Raw genomic sequence first — 21763 nt, 5'->3', positions numbered from 1 at the left:
AATTCATCAAATTCCGATCGAATATATCTCTCATTGTTTTACAAGATACCTATATATATCTAAGGCAATAGTCAACATCCCCTACCAAAAATGAGTCAACATCATGCAATTTCAGGTCTAGTTGGGAAGCTTGTAACTGAGTCAGAGGTTAATTGCGATGCTGATGAATACTAAAAAATTTGGAAAAACCATGAAGAAGTACCTACCGCATCCCCACATGTTTTTGACGTCAAAGTTATGGAAGGACATGGAACGACTTCGGATTGTATCAAGCAATGGAACATCACTGTTGGTATGTATTTATCACAAATCGAAGTACAAACTTTGCGCACACGGTTATGATTTTTGTACTTTCTTTTCATTTTTTCCTTTAACATATAGTAATAGTTACGTTTATAACTATTACATACGTATATTATGTTTGTGTTGGCAGCGGGTCAAAACGAATGTAACGTTGAGAAGACAACATACAACGATGAAACAAGGACCATATATCACAATAACATCGATGGAGATATTGTGAAGAAATACAAGAAGTTTGATGTAATTCTTGTAGTCACACCCAAGGCCAACGGACTTGGTAGTATCGTGAACTGGACTATTGAATATGAGAAGACTAACGAGGATTCTCCGGGTCCAATTTACTGGCTAGGTTTCTTACAATCGCTAATCGAGGACGTGGACTCTCACATTTGCACTTCTCAATAAATTCCCATGGGTGGTTGGTAATATCGATCGGTATACATCTGACAACAGTCTGTCAGGTTCCTGTGCGTATGACGTTTGTATCATAATATATGGTATGTGGATCTACCACAATCTAAATGATGTGCATGGGCACACGTTTGGTTTGTACGTCTTTTCTTTAAGGCGTTAATTAAAATATAAGCCGAAGTTATTCGAGGGGTCTTTAGGCTCCGGGTACAATATTAATAAAAATCCTCATTATGTCATGAGTTACTGTGTATCAAAATGTTTTTCCTTAGAGGTGTGTATTAAATCAGGATTTATATGGATAAAAATAGATAGTAGTTTACCCGAATCTAGTGGATTTATAAAGTTTCTTTAAAAAATCACAAAATTGGTTAAAAAGACCAAAATCAACAATTCCTGGGGTAAAATGGACAGTTAGATTTTGATACTGTTTAAATGGACAAAAATATAAAAATAGGCAGGATGTAACCAGTTTCATCGTGCCCATTTTCAATTCTTTTTTTTATTTTTAATTTACACAGGATGTATCCAGTTTCATCCTTGCTATTTTTTAAATTTAAGGTAGGATGAATCCAGTTTCATCCTTGCTATTTTTTTTGGCCATTTCACCCAAACTATTTTTTACTCGTTTATTTGAACCGTGATTTAAAAATATTTGGACAAATGACCCGTTTTCCGTTAAAAAATCTCATAGATTTCTATAGATATATAATTTCGGATTATAACAGATTGAGTTAGGATTAATTTAGATTTATAAAAATTGAAATGGATTACCAAATCGTAATTGCCATGTTTCCCTTTTCCAAAAAAAATAAAAATCCATAAGACGAGATGGTGGGTGGTGGCGTGGAGGTGGTAGTGGTAGTGGTGGTTTGTGTTTGTAGTGGTGGTGATGATGGGTTGTGGTGGTTGGTGGTGGTGGTTGTTGTTGTTGGTTGATGACCGGTGTTGGTGGTGGGTGGTGGTTGGTGGTGGTGGATGGTGCTAGTGGGTGATGGTTGTTGTTGTTGTTAGTGGTGGTGGTGCACATGCTGGTTGGTGGTGTGTAGTGGTATTGGGTGGTGGTAGTGGAAAAACATATCATGTTGTGATTAAAAAATAGAACCAAACGAAAAATTATCCATAAGAATCCACGAAACTCTTATGATTTGGGTTGACATTAGTATGAGATAATAACATACATATTTTGACTACAAATATCCATAAGAATCATTATATATCTTGCTCCTCAACTATCATAAGAAGTCTTAAATAAATTGAATACCTAGGATAATTGTGGATTTTAAAAAAATCCAAATTAAATACCATGGATATATAATGATTCCTTACGTATCCTAATCGAATACCTAGGAGTTTTTAAAATTGTTAATTTTTCATAGAAATTCCAATACACCCCTGTTAATTCTTACATCGTGTGCAAGTTTATTGGAGTGAGACGTTCTTATAATTGGGTTCCTACTTCCTAAACTAACTACTCATAAATATTAATAGTCGAATACTTCAATGTCCTAAAATCAGATGACCGGTCATTAATACTATTATTTACAAAGTTTTATACTCACCATTAGCAATATTCAGAAAGCAAACTTCCAGGCAAACAAGCTACAAATGCTTTTGGTTAGATATCAACTATTAGCAAATGGGACTACCCTACTGTTTCGGAACGGAAATGCTATTCACCTCCCTATTCTCAACCTCCCTAATCTGCTCCCTCCAATCTACACCACACATCTAGAATTTGTATCAGATTCAGATATAGGTGGGCTTCACCATTTCTCATATGTGGGGTTTAGGTTGGAGAGAGTAGAGTAGGGAAGTGGAGAATAAGGAGCTTAATAACACCACCGCTACAATTTCGTGTTTATAGAAAAACATTGACCCGACACGGAGATACAAAAAACCCGTCAAACTTATGTTTTTGATACGTTTATCAGACTTAGGGCTATCAATAGGTATAAGCCGGATCCGATGTATCTGGGTCCGGGTCCTAAAATCAGACTTACTAGCTACTTAGGACCCGAGGGGTGTAATCCAATTGGATTGGAAATCTTAACGGGCCAAAACGGATAATATCTGTTGGGTACGTGGTTATTCATTTTTTAATTAATCATTTTAGCAAAATTCTAAATCTTTATTTAGAACATTAATAAAGAAAAATGATTTTTTATAAAAATAATTAGGATCCAAAAAGAGAAAAACTCTATGTTTTTGAGGTTCTTTTTATATAATTTTCTTGATACCCAAGGGACGTCCAAAACCGATGAGTACTCGGTGTTATTAACTGGTATGGTTCCTTATCCACTAATTTAGGAACTGGACCCGAATTTTATAATAAGGTTATGTTTCAAGTTCAATGATAACCGGTTAGAGCTGGACCCATTGACAACCATAGTTCATCTCTAAATGTTCTCGCGACAAATTTTAGTTGGACAAATCTGTTCGGTAACAACTCTTTTCAAACAAATGATATGAGTTTGACAAAAGGCTCTTCCGTTTATCCCAAGAAAATCCTTTTTCAGGTTCTTAGATCTATCTATTTAACAACTTACAAGGTAATTGTTTATATTATGCAATCAATACTCTTAATCACAAAGAAACGTATTGATGCCGGTCTACTCAACTAATCAATCAAGGTTATCACAAAGATAAACCGATTATAGTTGGATCCCTAGCCGATCAAGTTTTGTGCACACCAAAGATTATAAACTCAAACAAGCAATATTCTTTGTCTTCAAATCTTCTTAGATCTTCAATAAACACCTGCACACAATCAACTTGAATCTCTTGTAATCAATCATACCCATGACGGAGTCTGTTAACAATGGATTATCACAAGACGTCTTTAGATCTACACATAGTCTAAAGATCTCCGTCGAAACTTCAATCTAGTTTGAGTGAATCTTATATTAGAAGAGAAGATTCTCAAGCATAAACAAACTAGGTGCAATCAAAGTTCAACAACCGTTAGTCAATCGAAAACTAATAATAAACTGCAATTATCTAGTTTCCCACCAACGGTACTCATAGAGCTTCCCAATCCCAAAGAAGTCTTTAAAACGAGCGGTCGTAAGAGATTTCGCCTAATTAGGGTACTTTCCTCTCCGAATAGACGGCTCCACCAGTAACAACACAACTAGGTAGTTTTGCTGGCTCTGAGGATTAGTTTGCTCGAAATGCAAACTTCAATATTTATAGACCAAGGAAGTTTGGAAACCAAGGAATTTCCAAAACCAAAAATATTCTCAAGATATGCAATATATTTCCAAATTCGGTTTTCATAATTCGTGGAAATGCTCTGTCCAAATATTGACCGAAATCTCAGTAGAAAATCTCCAATTAGTAAATGCACATTACCAATTTTTATTTTCTAAATATATGCATTTTAATTGCTGGAATTTAAAAGTATATAAAACTAAAAACCTTAATTAAAAGATTCTCAATTTATTTCGATCCGGGATTCTCCTTTAGTTATTAAGGAATATCTTTGAAAAATAAAAGATAAGAATTACTGCACGTGTTCAAAGTATGTCGACATCTTTATTTGGTAAATCCTTTTTCATATTTACCATCTTGGAACCGATTTGCCACACTTCCATACGAGTTTAGAATTGGTTCATCTGGCTTCCAAGAACTATGTGATTGATTATCATATCAAATCACCATTAATGGGTTTCACGGTTCTACCAAAACGCAAAGCTTCGGTTCTACCTCCATGTGGGTACTAGGATCGATCACACTAGCTTTCCAAAAATTGGTTGACTAGGTACTAGGATCGGTTACCACATAATATGGTATTTACTCATAATTGGTTGCACAAGTCATAGGATCGGTCACCAATTACTAAGACTTGTTGCACCTCTTACAAGGATCGATTCCACAAACTTGTGATCGGTTGCACCTCTGACTAGGATCGGTTCCCCAATGTCTAGAGTTGATCATACCAATTACAATATATCGATCATACCATCTCAGGTGATTACTTAAGATCGGTTTCACTAATAAAAGTCATACCAATACAAGTCAGGCCTTGTGAATAGTTTTACGAAGATACATACACAAGTTATGAGCGGTTATACTAAGCATACATATTGGTAATCCAAAGATTTGCAATGAATAACACTACCAATAAGCCTAGCGATTTACCTTTTGATTCATAAAACAAGTTTATGAATTATACTTCCTTTAAAAGAATGTAAAACATTGTTTCCTAAGACGAAATCTTGACCCATACCCATACAGAATCATAATAGCATTCATACGATTATATCGAGGTCTTATATACGAAGTTCAAAAGATAGACGTTATACTTCATATTATAATTCCTTAATACTATGCCTAACTAGAGTATAATAATTCAAAGCTTCACAATTATGTTTTCAATATGCACGACTTGAAAGATACGTTAGGAATGAAACAGTTCAAGTCAAATATTACTAACCTCAAGAGGAAGGATGATGTCGTCGTTGTAGCTCTTTACTTCTTCACATTCTTCAACTCTTCACGTAATACTTGTAAGTCTCATATCCTAGTAACTTTCTAGCTAACCTATACGAAGTTGACTCTAGTAAATAATCAAGCGACACTTTAAATGAGTTTTGATTCACTAAAATATGACAACCAATCTTGACATACCAACACTTGGTGGGTTCAACCGAGCAATGCTCTAACATTGAAGATGTGTTTAATATCGCATATCCACCTAGCAGTTAAAGGTAGGTTGGTACGCATAACCATGCCTTAGACATCATCTGTAACCTTTGATAATAGACTTTGCGAGACCATGATGTATAGGATTCCCTGCATTGATCCTATTAAACATGCAATAACCATCAATCCCTTTTGATGTACAATCGCTAGCATTTACAAGGGGTGGTGAGCCCTTACATGTATAATATGTGCTAGTAGCTTTCCAAACGCAAAATTTCTTGGGAAGTATAACTAGTCCATAATGTCAACATCCACCAGAGCCATAAGTCACTTTAATGGTCCACATTCTTCATGGATTTTTTTAATTCTAAATATCACCTTGTATTCTTTGTAATATGGATTGTTTTCCATTTGCAACTTAGGGTGGTTTCGATCCCGTTTTACTAAAGATTTTGAAAAAATGAGTGATATGCTTTCTTACTTAAAAGCACAATGTGGAGGGGGGGGGGGGATTTTTGCATCTAGTACTTTAGAAAACACTTATGGATAGATATGCCGTCACTTTGCATTTTGTCAATATTTTTCCCGTTGTATCGATTGTTCGCTCAAATAGAGTAATGTACGTATGCGTCCTTTCAAAACGATCATCATGTCACAACCAAAGTGGCTTTATGGTTATGCCAAAGTCTTTATGAGTCAATACCCAATATTTCATTGTCGGGGTCAATATGGATTCAATAATCAAAATACTAGTGATTTACAGTTCACTAGATTGACTCATTAGTTTTGCTAAAATGCGTTTCCTTCCACATAATTAGAGATAATAAAAGAGCAAATCAAATACATTATCATTACAGTGAGTTTCCATATGATATCCATTTACATGAATTTCTTTTGTGACTTTCAATCTTTGTTCCATCTTGGCAACAAAGTTTGAGCAGTGCTTTTCTCGATGATTCAATCATCATAGTCACATTATATTATAAGGAATTAGTTAAATAACTAGTGTATATTTATTAAGTTAGTGGAAGGAAAAACCACTATCAGTTAGAAATCGAGTCTTCTCATGCGATATTTAATAAGTGGTGCTTCCTTATCTCATAACAAAAAGGAGTTTTATCTCAAGTACTTTAGAGTGTATGTTACGGTTCAGGAGGGATGATATACTTTTCAATTCATCCAGATATATCTCAAGTGCTTTAGAGAGTTTTCGTCTCGTGAAAATGATGTACTTTTCATTAGTGCAGAAAATGAGTATAGTTCAACTGAAGTCAATTGGCTACGAAAGTTCTTCTTTCCAATAAAGTTGACTTCTAAAGTATGATTTTCCTATGGAAATCGGTTGCTACTATGGTACCTGCATTACATTGCTTGTGCCAATAACAGTAATGAGATTCATTCCCAACTCTTTCCTTTTCGATGCGAGCTAGAATTACGTCATAGCTTGATCCCATGTTCTGTTGATACCTGTACTTTGGTGTCATTACTACTGAGGACAAAAGTCTTTGTCTTATGAAATACATATGTCCCTTTTTACATGCTTCACATGATTCAGTACACCTAACCCTCATTCCTTCAGGGTTTTCTCATTTTCAATTTTGCTACAATTAGCTTAGTTTGAGAAATTTCTTTATCTCAACAGGTCAAGAGAATCTCACTTTGAATGTCAACCACTTACTTTAGGTTGAATAACTTACTAACGATAGTGAATTTCTTGTTGGCATACTTCAAGATTATTGGTTTGTTAGTATCATGAATGAAGTAGAAAAATAGAAAAAATAATAATTTCTGACTCATATGACCTTTTGTGAGTTTTTCCACCAAGTTGGGATGCATGTGCTTAGAAACATAAGGACATATATAGCTCTACCTTTTAGACGGTGTGTTGTCATTGGCACAATGTTTTATGAAGAAATATATTCCCTTTTCGCAAAGAAATGGTTTCCACATCAAAAACACAATAATGGTGCTCAAGTACTTCTGAGTCCAAAATGTCATTTTTGAGTCGAGTTGGGTCCGAAGGTAAAGTACCTTGATAAAATACATTAAAATAAATAATTTCAGTATAATAGTCCCAAAACCAAAGTTCTTTATGGTCGAATTGGATCTGTGGAAGCCAAATTTCTTGATGGTTTTAAAGGTGAACCAGTCAATTAAAATCCAATCGGTTGTCAAATACTTAGTCAATTGCCAACAACAACATCATATTCATATCTCATTATACTGATGCAGACATTACAGAAGTTTACAAACGGGAATTGCGGAACATGAAAGTGAAATTTCATAGCGAAAGAAAAAAAAATACAAAATTATACAGCATAACATCAAATTCTAACATGGCATACTTAGTATTCATATATCAAGAATCCATTCACTTAATTCAATTAATCATAAAATGAAACGGCCAAATACTAAAAAAAAATGAATCGTCACCAAAAAGATGCATACACACAGAACACTAAAACAATCATTTTTTTTTTTCCATTTTTTTAAAACAATTATTTATTTTTGAATATATATAAATATAAAAATAAAATAAATAAATAAATATAAGGCACTATTCATCATAGAAAAGATGACTTACAAACATCATAGAATCTTAGAGTATCATACGTCACTACATCTTATGATTCATAAAGAATATGCACCACTTGAGGTTAATTAACATGACGAGGAATATATAGGAAAAACAAACAAGTGTTGCGATGATTAGTTCCTAACAGTATGATACTATGCCTAATAAATTAAAATAAATCAACCGATCAAAATGATTCAAACAAATCATGGTATTTATATATTCACAGTCTCATACCACACGACATCATACATATCATGGATGACAATCAAGTAAAAACACAACACAATATGATGATTTTATAGTTAATGTTTTTTAAGAATATGAGTATCATGTACAAGATATACATCAAATAGTCATGGCCGACAAACCAATCATTTAATTTAAAGAAAGGTAAAAAAAAAAATCAGACTTTCCCAAACCAAGATTCATTAACATTAAACGGCGAAAAAAACTCACCAAACCCATTCGCCTGATTCAAAGAGATAAAAAAAATTGTGTCGATATATACCTTACGATCCTAAGGAATAACAGGAAGAATCAGAACATAATCCAACTTTAGCTCGACGATGTAGCTACTTATTTGGTAACGTTTTGAAGTAATAATTATGGGAAAGTAAAAGAGGCAGAGAAATATAAGGATTTATATTGATTAGGGATCAACATATTACATAGCCATAGTATTCTTTACACACATGTAAAGGGAAACCTTAGGCATCCAGTTGGGCCGCACATCTATGGGCCCTAGGCCCTACAACAAACGCATAATTCTACCCTTAAAATAAAAATTCTAGTCGACACGCAGCAGTATATTAGAAAGTATTACGATGATTAGATAACGAAAAGTATTGACGATGAAAGAGGTACGATATAATGGATCACGATAAGAGTATGAATAAGACCACGATGATCAGTCAGACTTAGCACATACATCTCGGCGATAAGGACAAAGTTCACATGAAAAGCGTGATATCAGCGCTATCATATCGTTGACATGGGATTATGCGATAAAGGAGACAACAGAGCAAGGGTTTAGCCGAGTTTGTAGGGGTAGAAATTACTTTATTAGTTGTCATCCAATATGTAAAAAACCTATATAAAGGGGAAGAGAGCAATGTAAAGGGTAATGAAGTTTTCTCTAGTCTAAGTGATATTAAGGTGAGAAAAGTTGTAAGAGTGAATTAGGGTTCGTATTTTTTGAGAAATATCTTTTTCTATTTGTATAAACCTTATGAAAAAAATAATAAAATGGCTTGAATCATATCCTTCTTATTAGTTTTTAGTAAGTTTGAGTGTGAATATTCATTTAGGTGTAGTTGTAGGATTTCCTGCGGCTACACTTTTGCGCATGAACAGAAGTTGAACAGGAAGTTGTATCCGACAAATATTTATGCTTTAGCGCCGTTAAATCATATTTGATCTAGCAGCACCATGGCTAATCATTTCACACTTTTTTTCGTCACTAAACTGTAGATTTAACCATAGTTATGTTCTCAAATTTATAGGGGGCACAATTTTTAAATGGGATTTTTAACAAACTGCCACACTTGCAAATCCCGATTCAAGAAAATGCCACCGTTTTTTTCCAGAGTTTATTAAATGCCACAACCGTTAGTTTTTCCGTCAGGACCCACACACTTGGTCTTTTTCGCTGACTCGGTCAAAATAATCTGTCGCGATTTACATATTTACCCTTGAAAACCCTATTATACTAGTCATGGGTTCACCATCTTTCCCCGTTAGTTCTTTCTTCTTCCTCTTTCCCCTGTTCTTCTCTTCTCGTGTTTTCGTGAGAAGATTTTGTGATTATGATATCAGAAACTTAAGAGAAACGTTAAGAGTTGATTGTCGGTGATGCTGTTGTGATTGTTTGAGCACGGGATGAAGAGGATGGAGTTGCTGCTGTAGATCGAACATAGGAGTTCTGAAGTTAGGGTTGCTGTCAGATGTAGAACAAAGGGGTTGAAGTTTAATTAATGTTCTGAAACCATTTTGAAGATAAATCCAAGAGCTAGGGTTTTTTCTGTGGAGAAAAGATAACTTAGGATGTCTTTGATTTGAATCCCGATTGGTGGGTCGATTTCAATTTGAAGCAATGGTTTGAGTATTAATTTGAAGAATTGAGCTGTATCCACAGAAATTGGGATGCCGTTCTCTGCTATTTTGGGAAAGAATTTTGGGAAAGAATTTTATGGTTTATCAAAATTAGGTTTAATTCATACAACTTAGGCTATTTTAAGAATAAGGTTTAGCTTGATTTTTGTTTTGTTTCCATTTTCGTATATTAAATTTTGTATTTTAGTTATTAAGGTTTGTAATTTTTTTTTACTGTAAATCGACAAAGGAGATTGTTTTGATTATGATGGTTTTCGTGATGAAGCAGTATTGGTCCCTGATACTGGTGGTGATGCCAACGCAGTCTATTTGTTCGCTGAGAATATGGATAAAGTAACTGATTCAGCAGAAGTAACTAAAAGATTAGGAACTGATGAGCGTGGTTATGAAAGAGATGAAGAAGAGAGTTTTGGAACAGACGGAGGCATTCTTAGTGGTGGAGGTAGTTTTGGTGGAGGACCTGGAGGTATGGAGAGCCCTGTTGCGAGTAAGATGGGGGAACAAGTTAAAGAACACGATACGGGAGCATCTGAATCACCAGAGGTAGCTGCAAGACTAGGGACTGATGAGAGTGGTTATGAAAGGGATGATGATGATAGTTTTGGAACTGATGCAATAAGTACTGGTAGAGGAATTGAGAGCCCTACAACAAGTATGGGAATGGTTGATCGAGCTAAAGGATTGGTTAATTATTATTGGTATGGAACCGAAACTGATGTTAAGCCTGACGAAAACGGAACTGGTGCTAAACTTGACGGTAAGATGCAGTCGCATTAGCAACTTTATGATAACTAATTTTTGAGCGAACTACAATGTTCTGTATCAATTCTAAATGTAATTTTGTTTTTTATTTCAGCAGATGAGGTGCGGAAGATTGCTAATGCTGGTGCCGAAAGAAGGAAGAATGAAAGCCATGAAACAAGTACCACCGGGGTTGAGGGTCTAAACTGAATATCCTAGTTACTTCGTTGTTGTTGTGCTGGAGATAGTGGAAGATGATACTGCCAAGTATCCTAGCTATGTTTTGAGTTTTGTGTTTTCTTTTTTTGTTCTGAAATATGCTCAGTGGTGATTTTAAGTACATAATAAGGAAAATGTAAGTTTAGGCGCATCGTTTTTTATGTTAGTGTGATTGCTTCTTTGTACTTGTATAAATCTATGTAAATGGAAATGCACTTTGTTTTCGCTTTTGACACTAGAATCTGTTGTGAAGTGCAAATGAATCAAGTGAAGTGCAAATGCACTTCTTTGTACTTTATCCATATTCTCAGCAAATGAATCAAATGATGTTGTTGCTGCTGGATGAGCACAACGCGGTCTATTTGTTCGATGAAATGACCCAAAGAAGACATGAACTGTAGTGAGATGTTTCAAGGGTGTAAATGTCTTTTTCTAAGCTGAACTACTGCCACCTATGCACTAACGGATGTAAACTTTTGCTTGGAAAAAAACTGGATGGAAAAGGTCAAATGTGTGGCACTAAATAAATTCTGAAAAAAACGGTGGGACTTTCTTAAACATGAAGTTGAAAGTGTGGCACTTTATTAAAATCCCCTTTTTAAAATATATTAAGATAATTTACAAATCTTATTTATTTCTGAAAACCAAATATAGTAGGAAATACCATATAGTCCTAGGAATAATATATTAGAGAGAGTCTAGTCCAGTTGACTCAGTCATGTGTCTGTTTAGTCCTTTTTGGGAATATATATTATAGCTTGCACGATTTATAAAGGGGGAACCAGTACTACTAAGTGCTGATACAATTTCATCGATCCAACGGCCAGGATCGGTGGGATCTTTTTTTCCTATATGAAACGGTATCAGCACTTGGTAGAACTGGTATTCCCCTTTATAAATCATGATAGTTTGGTCCCACAAATTATGATTTGGTCTTAGGATGATGTCATGGATGATGTAATTGTCATTGTGGGGTGACATAAATATCCTTTTGGGACCACATATATACAAAAAATCAATAGAAAATATATCATTCTCAAATTTACTTTCTCTCTCCTCTTTATTGTCAGATTTAGTTTTCTCCTCTCCATTTTTTTTTGCAGACGATGAACATGATGATTAATGATGAAAATTTGTGTGTTTTTCTCTTTTTTGTTGCTGCTGGTGTTGTTGAATATGATGGAGACGATGAAGACGGAGAACATGATGATGAACGATGAAGATTTGTCTGTTTTTATTCTTTTTTTCTTGCTGCTAGTGTTCTTGAAGATGGTGGAGACGATGAAGATGATGAATGATGAAGATTTGTGCGTTTTTCTTCTTTTTTTCTTGCTGCTAGTGTTGTTGAAGATGGTGGAGACGATGAAGATGATGAAGCCGGCGAAGATTTGTGATGAAGATGTTGTTGTTGAAGATGAACTCGTGTTTTGTTGTTGAAGATGACGAAGATGATGATGCTGCAGTTCTCCATAAATGAACTCTGTTTTTTTAGGTTTTTATATGGAGTTCATTTCTGGAATGAACTCTGATTTTTTTAGGTTTTTATATGGAGTTCGTTTCTGGAATGAACTCTGGTTTTTTTAGGTGATTTCTGAAAAATAAGTAGAAATTAACAGGAGTTCATTTTGAAGAATGAACTGCTACAAAAAAATAAGTAGAAATTAACACGGAAGGGTACTTTTGTCTATTTCATATTTTTAAATAATTATGGACCAAACAATAAAGGCGTTTTCCCAAAGGACTAAACATACATGGAACCACCTAAAAAAGGACCAAACGATATTTTTCCCATAAATATATCCATAATTTTTGGCGCCAAGGAAAAACCTGAAGAACCCCGGCCATAAATTTGCTTTTGTTGCCAAGTCCGAGCCAGCTATGATCCCAGAGTGTGAACTTTAGCAGGATGTAACACTACTGACATAAGTTGCACCAAGGGAATGAAGACTCTCTTTGTAATCAATGACACAATGATTTAAAAAGATTGGTGCATCGTCCTCCGTCTATTTTTGAAAGATATGCACGTTTAGTTTTGCAAAAAGATTAAGAAAACTAATTATTATAACCACTTTTTAATAAGTTTTTCTAATTTGTCTTTGGGCACGTTCATTTGATACGAGAGAAAAAAAGAAGAGAAAAGTGATATGTTCCTTTTTTTTGTGTTAAAAGAGAAAGAAAAGAGAGATAAACGGAAGTGATACACATCCCGCGGGTTGTACCGAATGAGAGTGGGATGCGACCCCTCCCAACCTGGTGGTTTTGCAGGGAGTGGGTTTAGTGTGGGTCCCACCCACTTTCCCACTCGGTATAACCCGTGGGATGTAAATCTTTTTCGGAGAGATAAATGGTCTCCTTTTGTGTTAACAGATAAAAATAAGAGAGAGAAGTAACCCCTTCATGAATAGATAAGTAAATTCATAACATTTCCATTTATGGAAACCGAGGACGTATATTCTTGAGAGCCTTACAAGTAAATTTTTCTTTTTTTTTGAGAGCCATGTCTATTTTTACTTGGCAGAGTCAAGTTTCCCAACACCTAGTCAGCATTTGGGCCAGAGGATTATTTCATTCTAACACAAATTGCTTTCCTACTGTATTACTGTAGTTTGCGGGTCTAGACTCTAGATAAGACCATTCGCTCGATCTGCATTTTTGCATATGGAACTAAATATGCAATACAGCACCAGAGTCTTTTGGCATTGAAAAATTGATGTGAATGTTATCTTAGTCCAGTTTTAACTTGACAAACTATAGAATGCTATGTAAACTTTTGTTATAAATCTCGTACTTGATTATAAGATAATTCAACACGACATCCTTAGTTCCAAGAAGTAAGAATTTACTCCCTCAGTTTTTAAAAAATAGGTTTGTTTCTTTATTTGGGTATGTCAAAAAAAAAAAAGGGTTTGTTTCCATATGTGGAAAGTCAAATGTTATGATTTTACTAGTATACTCATAGACGAACCACTTCTCTTTACTATAAAAAGGGGACCACTTCTCTCTCCCAATTCTCTCATATCAAATGAGTGGGGACCAATGATAGATTAGGAAAAAAACCCTGAAAGAGTGGCTACAATGATTGATTTTCTTAATTTTTGTAAAAACCAAACAAACCTATTTTTTTGAAAGGGGGGGGGGGGGGGGGAGTCTTTTTGGAAAATAAATAAGATACGAATATTTGGGAAGATAATTATGGTTAAAGCGGGGGGGGAGGGGGTAGTCTTTTTGGAAAATAAATAAGATACGAATATTTGGGAAGATAATTATGGTTAAACCCCCAGTTTGCTGACGTGAGAAGAGCCAAATGGATGCTGCTACTAGATCAAAGACGATCTAGCAGCGCCAGAGTAGAAAAAAAAATCCGACAAAATATGAAGGTATTTGTATTAGACCGTTGAAAATTTGATATAATGGTCGTATACTGGGGTTGATAAAAGGTTGAGAGGGGTCGCCAGTTCGATGATCACTTCTTTCGCAGAAGGGGCCTAATTTTGTAATAGATCTTGAACAATCTTGGAATGTGAACTGTGGGTATTTCTATTTTTTGACGAATTAGGTTGCCAAAGGATTAATGAATGAGTATGCCTAATTTTTGACTGTTAGATACAACCAACAATTCTATCTTTTGACTGTTAGCTATAAGATATTTATAGACAACACATGCACATTCGTACGTAGTACTAACCCCACCATATAATTCCAGATTGGGATTTGTTTTTTCTCGTCTTCTCAGATTTGGATTTCATGAAGTGGCGGAACCATGATTTAATATTGAGTCGGGGGCCATAAGGGACCTTGACCGAGGATGCTAGATTTTTATATAAACTCATTCAGCTATCTAAACAATTCATTAAAATTTGGTCGTGCCATTGTTTTGCAAACTACCTATATCTAGGAAACAATCAATATCAATTACCAAAAATGGTTCAACATCATACCATTTCAGGTTTAGTTGGGAAGCTTGTGATTGAATCGGAGGTTAATTGCAATGCTGACCGTTATTATGAAATTTGGAAACATCACGAAGACCTTCCTAATGCAACCCCACAAATTTCTGGCGTCAAAGTTTTCGAGGGACATGGAACTACTTCAGGCTGTATAAAGCAATGGAACTACACCGTTGATATGGATTTATTACGATTAGAAGCAAAAAGAAAAAAATATGCACGCAGTTAATAAAATTCAAATGGTTTCGTACTTTTTTTTTTCATATTCTACAATTAACATAAACTTTCTATATTCATAACTATTATCATTTATGTGTATATCATGTTTATCCACGCAGAAGGTAAAATCCTATGTATCCTTGAGAAAACAACATACAATGATGATATGATGACAATCTGTCACAGCCATATCGAAGGAGACACGATGACGAAGTACAAGAAGTTTGATGGAATTCTGCTAGTTAAACCAAAGGCTAATGGACATGGGAGTACCGTGAGCTGGACTATCGAATATGAGAAAATTAACGAGGTATCTCCGATTCCAATCGATTATCTAGGGTTTTCCCAATCATTAATCGAGGACGTGAACTCTCACATTTGCACTTAATTCTCAGTAAATACCTATTGATGTTATATATCGACCAACGTATATCCAGCATCAGTAAATCAATTCCTATGTTTACAGGGTCTCTGTGATAATAAATGGTACGTGGATTTATCACAATCCAAATAATGTACGAAGACGCATGTGCGGCTTTGTATATATTTCTTTTTGTTTTCATTCTCCGTCTTAAGGCGTATAATAAGCCAAAGAGCGATCGGTTTCTAGGCTATGCACGTACCGTGTATGAAAATCTATAATCATGAGCTATTGTGTATGTATCAAAATGTTTCTTCTTATATCGTTTGCATGCTAGTGACACGTTGCAATTCTATTTGGTTAGATCAGTTCAATGGAGAAAATCCATAATCATGAGCTATTGTGTATGTATCAAAATGTTTTTTTTTAATAAGAAAATAGATCAAACTACTGTACCTATAGGCAGTATAGAAAGGAAAAAAGTACAAAATTCATTTATAATCAGGGTTATTTGAAAACTCCTGAATCAAAAAGGATAGGTTTTCGTCAGCCCATATAGAGTTGATGATACTTCGATTGCACATTTTAGAAATATTAGCTGCTAAGAAATTGTTTGTTCTAGAGACCAGATTAAAAGATAAAGCTTTGAAGTTAAAAAGTTTAAACTTTTGGGACTCAAATTGACTGCTATTGTTGAATCGTTCCTTTCTAGCTTTTGCATACATTTCAATCAGCAGCTTTAATATCTGTTCAGAGTCACTTTGGAATTCGATGTGATGACCTGAAAGCTCCATTGTCCACTGAATTTTTGCTTCAGCTCCTTCTTGTTCTAACAGTTCTCTAGAGTTCCAGTTTGAAGAATTTTCTCTGGCTTCTTTCCAGTTGCCTATATCATCAATCAGAGTTAAGCCAATAGCTGAATCGCAAGTTTCAGGTAACATAGAGATAGCAATACTAATTCGACATCTAAAATGTCCTGGTAAGTGCCAACAATTTAAAGGGGTGATTTTGAGATCAGAGTCATTTAGGGGATTATAGTACATGGTTTGATTGATGTTATAACTAGCATTTTGTATGTGATTAGAAGAGTTCAGATATTTAACAATAGTATTTGCAGTTTGCCAACTGTTTTGATCTTTCTTTTTGAAAATTTTATCACATCGAGCCTTCCAAATGTGGCAGTTGATGGTGCTATAAAATTATGTCCAACCTATGTAACTATTGTCTCTTACTTTATACCTAAACCAACTATTTATCCACTCATGATAAGTAGTGGTTCCGTTTTTAACAAAATCCATCTGAAGATTTAAATGGTTCCATACTTGCGAGGCAAAATGACAATCCAAGAACAGATGTGTAAGAGTTTCATTATGGTTGTTGCATAGTTGGCAGGTAGTATTTATGTTTGGTATTTTAGCCGCTACGCGCATACTTTTAGGTAAGATTGAATTAGCTATTTTCCACATGAAAAATTTTATAGATGGAGAAACTTTCAGTTTCCAAAATTTTCCCCAGTCAGTAGCATTTGGTTCGCTATTGTTGAGTTTGTTGTACAAAGCTTTTACAAAAAATTTATTGTCATGTGTTAAGGTCCAAATGGCATTATCTTCGCTGTTGTTTGTTGGGATTTTGACATATTTTATTATGTTAACAGTTTGGTTGTCAAAGCATCTGTCGAGTTTTGCAGTGTCTAAGAGTTTATCATGGGTCATCAGATCACTAACATAATTTAGGGTAGTGGTATCTATATTGGGTTTATCTAATGGAGGTTTAAGATTTGGTATCCAATAATTTGTCCATATATTAATTTTTTTGCCTTTTCCTAGTGACCAGAAGCAGTTAGGCTGCATTATGCTAATCCCACTTTTTATTCCTTTCCAAATCCAACTGTCAGTTCTTTTTGGGATAGGATCTAGGTGCATTATGTCGGTATCAGGATAGTATATAGCTTTAAGGATTTATCCCCATAGGGAATCAGGATCATGTTGGAGTCTCCAACCCATTTTAGAAAATTTATTGAATTGTTCAATGTTTTGAAGACCTAATCCACCATTTTCTAAAGATTTGCAGAAACTGTCCCAGACTTTGAGATAGATGCCCTTCGGGTTTTCAATGTTTTTCCCCACCAAAAGTCATGTTGTATTTTGTTTATGTTTTTATAGATTTTTTTAGGGAGTCTAAAGCAAGACATTTGGTAGATGCTCATAGAAGAAGTAACTGCTTTGATTATAACTGTTTTACCAGCAGGGTTTAGATTTCGTTTTTGGATGCCAAGCAGTCTAGTTTTCATTATTTCAACAATTGGTTCAAACATTTAATTTTAGACCTATCCGTGAACAAGGGGGATCCACGGTATTTATCTTCCAGAGGTACAGTTTTTATGTTCATGTTATTTTGAATAGCATTCATAATATCCTCATTAGTACGGGCACTAAAAAACACTCCCGATTTATTCAGGTTTATTAGTTGACCCGAAGCTTTACCAAAATCAGAAAAGAATTTCACCAGATTGTTTCTTGCTTGTGTTGTAGCTTTGCAGAAGACCAAGAAGTCGTATGCAAAGAGGAGGTGTGTCACCGAAGGAGCTTTTTTAATTATTTTGTGACTTTTTATCAAATTTAGACTTTCAACATGTAAGATTGTTCTGGTTAGCGATTCCATACAAAAAAGAAATAGGTAAGGGATAGAGGGTCCCCCTGTCTTAGTCCTCTTGTAGGTTTGACAAAACTGCAGGGATATCCATTCCCGATGATGGATAGATTAGTAGTTGAAACACATTGGTATATGAGGTTACACCAATTTCAGAAATTCCCATTTTTTTCATTATTTTTATAAGAAAGCTTCATTCGACTCTGTCAAAGCTTTTGACATGTCAACTTTTAACCCCATAAGACCTTTTTTCTTTCTCATATTGTGAATTAGTTTGTGTGCTACAATAATATTGTCTGTATCTGCCTTCCTGGAATGAAGGCTGATTGAAAAGGGCAAATTAGTCTGTTGAGTAAGGGTTTCATTTTGTTAGCAAGGATTTTAGATAACACTTTGTAAACGGTGTTACAAAGCGCTATAGGCCTAAATTCAGCAGCTGTAACGGGTTTAGGCACCTTTGGTATTATAGATATGAACATATAATTGAGTTCTTTTAAAATATATACAGTCCTAAAGAAAGATTGGATCATTTAGGTGAGATCAGGACCAGTTGTTTCCCAATTTACAAACCATATCTACATGATGCTAGCAACTGCACTTGCATATGGAACCCGAGACATGTACTCCGCCTCATATGCAATTTGAGGTGATTGCTTTTTAGAGAGTTTAAAATGAGCTTCCAAAGGATTACTTACTGGTTTTGCATCTATACCAAACCTTTCTAACACCTTCTCGATGTAAAACATCTGGGACAAATACAACTTGCCTTCAGCTCGGTTTCTATGAATCTCCATGCCCAATATCTTCTTTGCTGGACCCAAGTCCTTCATATCAAACTCATTACTTTTCCTTCATTGTAGGTCGCTTCTACCTGGAACTCTGACACCAATTTGTTAGAACTAATGGCTCAAGCTAGCACAATCAATCAAGATCTGAAAATGGAAATGAAAAATCAATCAAATCTAGCATACACACAACACAAGGATTTATAGTGGTTCGATCAAGATGATCTACATCCACTTGCGAAGACGACATTCTATTATGATGATCAAACAAGTTTACAAGGTTTTTCCCAAATCCCCTCCCAAAAACTCTAGCCTCCTTTGTGCATCACACTTTCTCAAAAATAACATAAGTTTCTCTATTATATTTGACCCAGAGTAAACGGACTATTGGGCTAAGACAAAGGGAACAGGCCCAAACAAATTTGTTAAGCCTGTATTCAAGGCATACATACCACTTCTAATGCTAGAGCCCATACAAAAGTCGTATAAACAATTAAGAAAAGCCCATTTACCAAAGTGTTCCTGCACGGCTGCAACCATCTTCGTTTCAAAACACAAGTAAGAATTATCATAAAAACCTCGGAAAATCTTAGCTAATGACAGAAAATTGCAAGAGTTATCTTTGTGAAAACGAATCAATTTGTTATAGTCCCCTAATATTCGGCTTGGAGTGCGTAAAATCTGATGACCGGTCATGAACACCATCACTTAAAAAGTTTTAGACTCACCATTAGCAAACTCCCATCCTCGTTAGTCGTCGGTCAAAAATCAAACTTCTAGACGACACGCTACAATTTTATTTGGTTAGCGATGAGCCGATGAATCTACAGTTCTGTTTCTTATTTGAAGGAAGAAAAACATCGAAATAATCAAATTTACGTGTGGATGTGGGTTTGTCTCCGCGTGTATCACGATGAAAAGTCTTTGCCCATTATTTCCAGCCTATGCGCATAAACAAAAGTCGAGCAGAAATCTCTATATGACAAAATATTAAGGGATATATATCATTTGAAATAGACAGTTATACGACGGCTTCACAATGGGGCAGACAAAGGATTAACAAACGAGTATGTCTATCCTTTGACTGTTAGCTTTAACTGTGTAATAGATATTGGCTGCACATGTTCTTTTGATTGTTAGATATTGACTACACATGTTCTTGCCTAATATTTACCCATTTGTACGGTTCAACAGTTTGATCGCACTCACTTTAATTAAATAGATCAATGCCATAAGGGGACCTCGTCTAAGGATACTTTGTTAACTATATAAACTCACTTAGTTAGCTAAGATCAAAATTAACCAAAATCAAAATCAAAACCGAATATATATGTCACTACCTATATATCTAGGCAACAATAAATATCAATTACCAAAAATGACTCAGCATCATAGCATATCAGGTCTTGTTGGGAAGCTTGTGGCTGAATCGGAGGTTAACTGCAGTGCTGACAAATACTACGAAATGTTTAAGCAACATGAAGGCATTCCTCCTGCAATCCCACATATTTATACTGGTGTCAATGTTATTGAAGGACATGGAACTACTTCGGGTTGTATCATCCAATGGAACTACATTGTTGGTATGCGATAAGGATTCCTAAAACGGAGATTGCTTATATTTGAATGATTTTGGTACTGTGTTTTCATATTGTGCGTTTTACAAAGGCTTCCTACATCTATAACTATTATATTTGTGTATGCAGAGAGTAAAAACGAATTTGTCCACACAAAAATTACATACGATGATGAAACAAGGACTATCCGTTACGATGTCTTAGAAGGACAGGCAATGGAGAAATACAAGAACTTTTCTGCAATTCTTATAGCTAAGCCAAAGGATAATGGACATGGTAGTATTGTGAGCTGGACTATCGAATATGAAAATATTAACGAGGATTCTCCAGTTCCATTTCACTATCTAGGTTTCTTCCAGTCGATAATCAAGGACTTGGACTCTTACATTTGCGGTTTACAGTAAACTCCCATCGATGGTATACATCGACCCTTCCCTCTAATATTGTTTCTTCGTGTATGGTGTCTGTGTGATAATAATTAGTATGTGGATTTTCCACAATCTCAATAATCTGCATGCATGGACACATGTGTGGTTTGTAGTAAGCCAAAGCCAGTTGAGCGGTTTCTAGTCTCTCCGTATAATGTTAATAAAACCCCTCATCACGAGGTATTGTGTATTGAATCTGATGTTGGAAATTGGAATTTGTTTGGGTGGTGGAAGAACTAATTTACCTGTCTTTCGAGTACTACCTGAAACATGTAGTTTAACTACCTCCTCTCTCCCTTTGACTGTTTGATACTGACCAATCAGATATGTTTTTTTTTTTACCCAAAGGAGTAATTTAAGAAAACAGCAAAGGAGGGGGACATAAACCTTCCAAAGAAAAAAAAGAGAGAAAAAAAATGCTAAAATAAAAATCTAACGAAAACGAAAACGAAAAGTAGAAAGGACATCTGTATCACTTGTCATTTCAGGTTGAATCATAGCAGGAGGATCTCACCACCATCTAGAAGAATTAGCAGTAGCTCCCCATTTAGCCAAAATATCTGCACAACCGTTTCCTTCTATATAAATGTGTCCAGTACTTCGTAGTACTTGCCTCTCACTATGCTGCTGCCAGTTTGATCTCATCCATTTTAATTTATTAGCTACAAAAATGCCCTATAAGGCTCTCTTGGTTTTTGATTTGTTGTGTGGCTTCTGCCTCTATGGTAGCTTTGTCCCTTTGTGTTTGCAAATCTATGAAGGATTGCCAATCCAGTTCTAGTGGTG

General features: G+C 35.2%; 3 protein-coding genes across 3 annotated transcripts; all 3 read left to right on the top strand.

Annotated features, from left to right (window-relative positions):
- On the top strand, positions 1-938 carry LOC113336848 (major latex protein 15-like). Its single transcript, XM_026582535.1, has 2 exons — positions 1-292; positions 434-938. The coding sequence occupies exons 1-2, from the start codon at positions 238-240 to the stop codon at positions 706-708; spliced, it is 330 nt and encodes a 109-aa protein (XP_026438320.1). The 5' UTR covers positions 1-237; the 3' UTR covers positions 709-938.
- A 13946-nt stretch (positions 939-14884) lies between these two features.
- On the top strand, positions 14885-15693 carry LOC113336840 (major latex protein 15-like). The gene is made up of 2 exons (XM_026582523.1): positions 14885-15182; positions 15297-15693. Exons 1-2 carry the CDS (start codon positions 14933-14935, stop codon positions 15563-15565), a joined length of 519 nt encoding a protein of 172 aa, XP_026438308.1. The 5' UTR covers positions 14885-14932; the 3' UTR covers positions 15566-15693.
- A 4563-nt stretch (positions 15694-20256) lies between these two features.
- Positions 20257-21210, top strand: LOC113336832 (major latex protein 15-like). The gene is made up of 2 exons (XM_026582511.1): positions 20257-20555; positions 20679-21210. Exons 1-2 carry the CDS (start codon positions 20303-20305, stop codon positions 20951-20953), a joined length of 528 nt encoding a protein of 175 aa, XP_026438296.1. The 5' UTR covers positions 20257-20302; the 3' UTR covers positions 20954-21210.
- The last annotated feature ends 553 nt before the right edge of the window (positions 21211-21763 follow it).

The sequence above is a fragment of the Papaver somniferum genome, chromosome 1 (genome assembly GCF_003573695.1).
Source record: "Papaver somniferum cultivar HN1 chromosome 1, ASM357369v1, whole genome shotgun sequence".
Classification (NCBI taxonomy): domain Eukaryota; kingdom Viridiplantae; phylum Streptophyta; class Magnoliopsida; order Ranunculales; family Papaveraceae; genus Papaver; species Papaver somniferum.
Note: the sequence above shows the minus strand (reverse complement) of the source record. Positions and strands in the feature narration are given on the sequence as shown.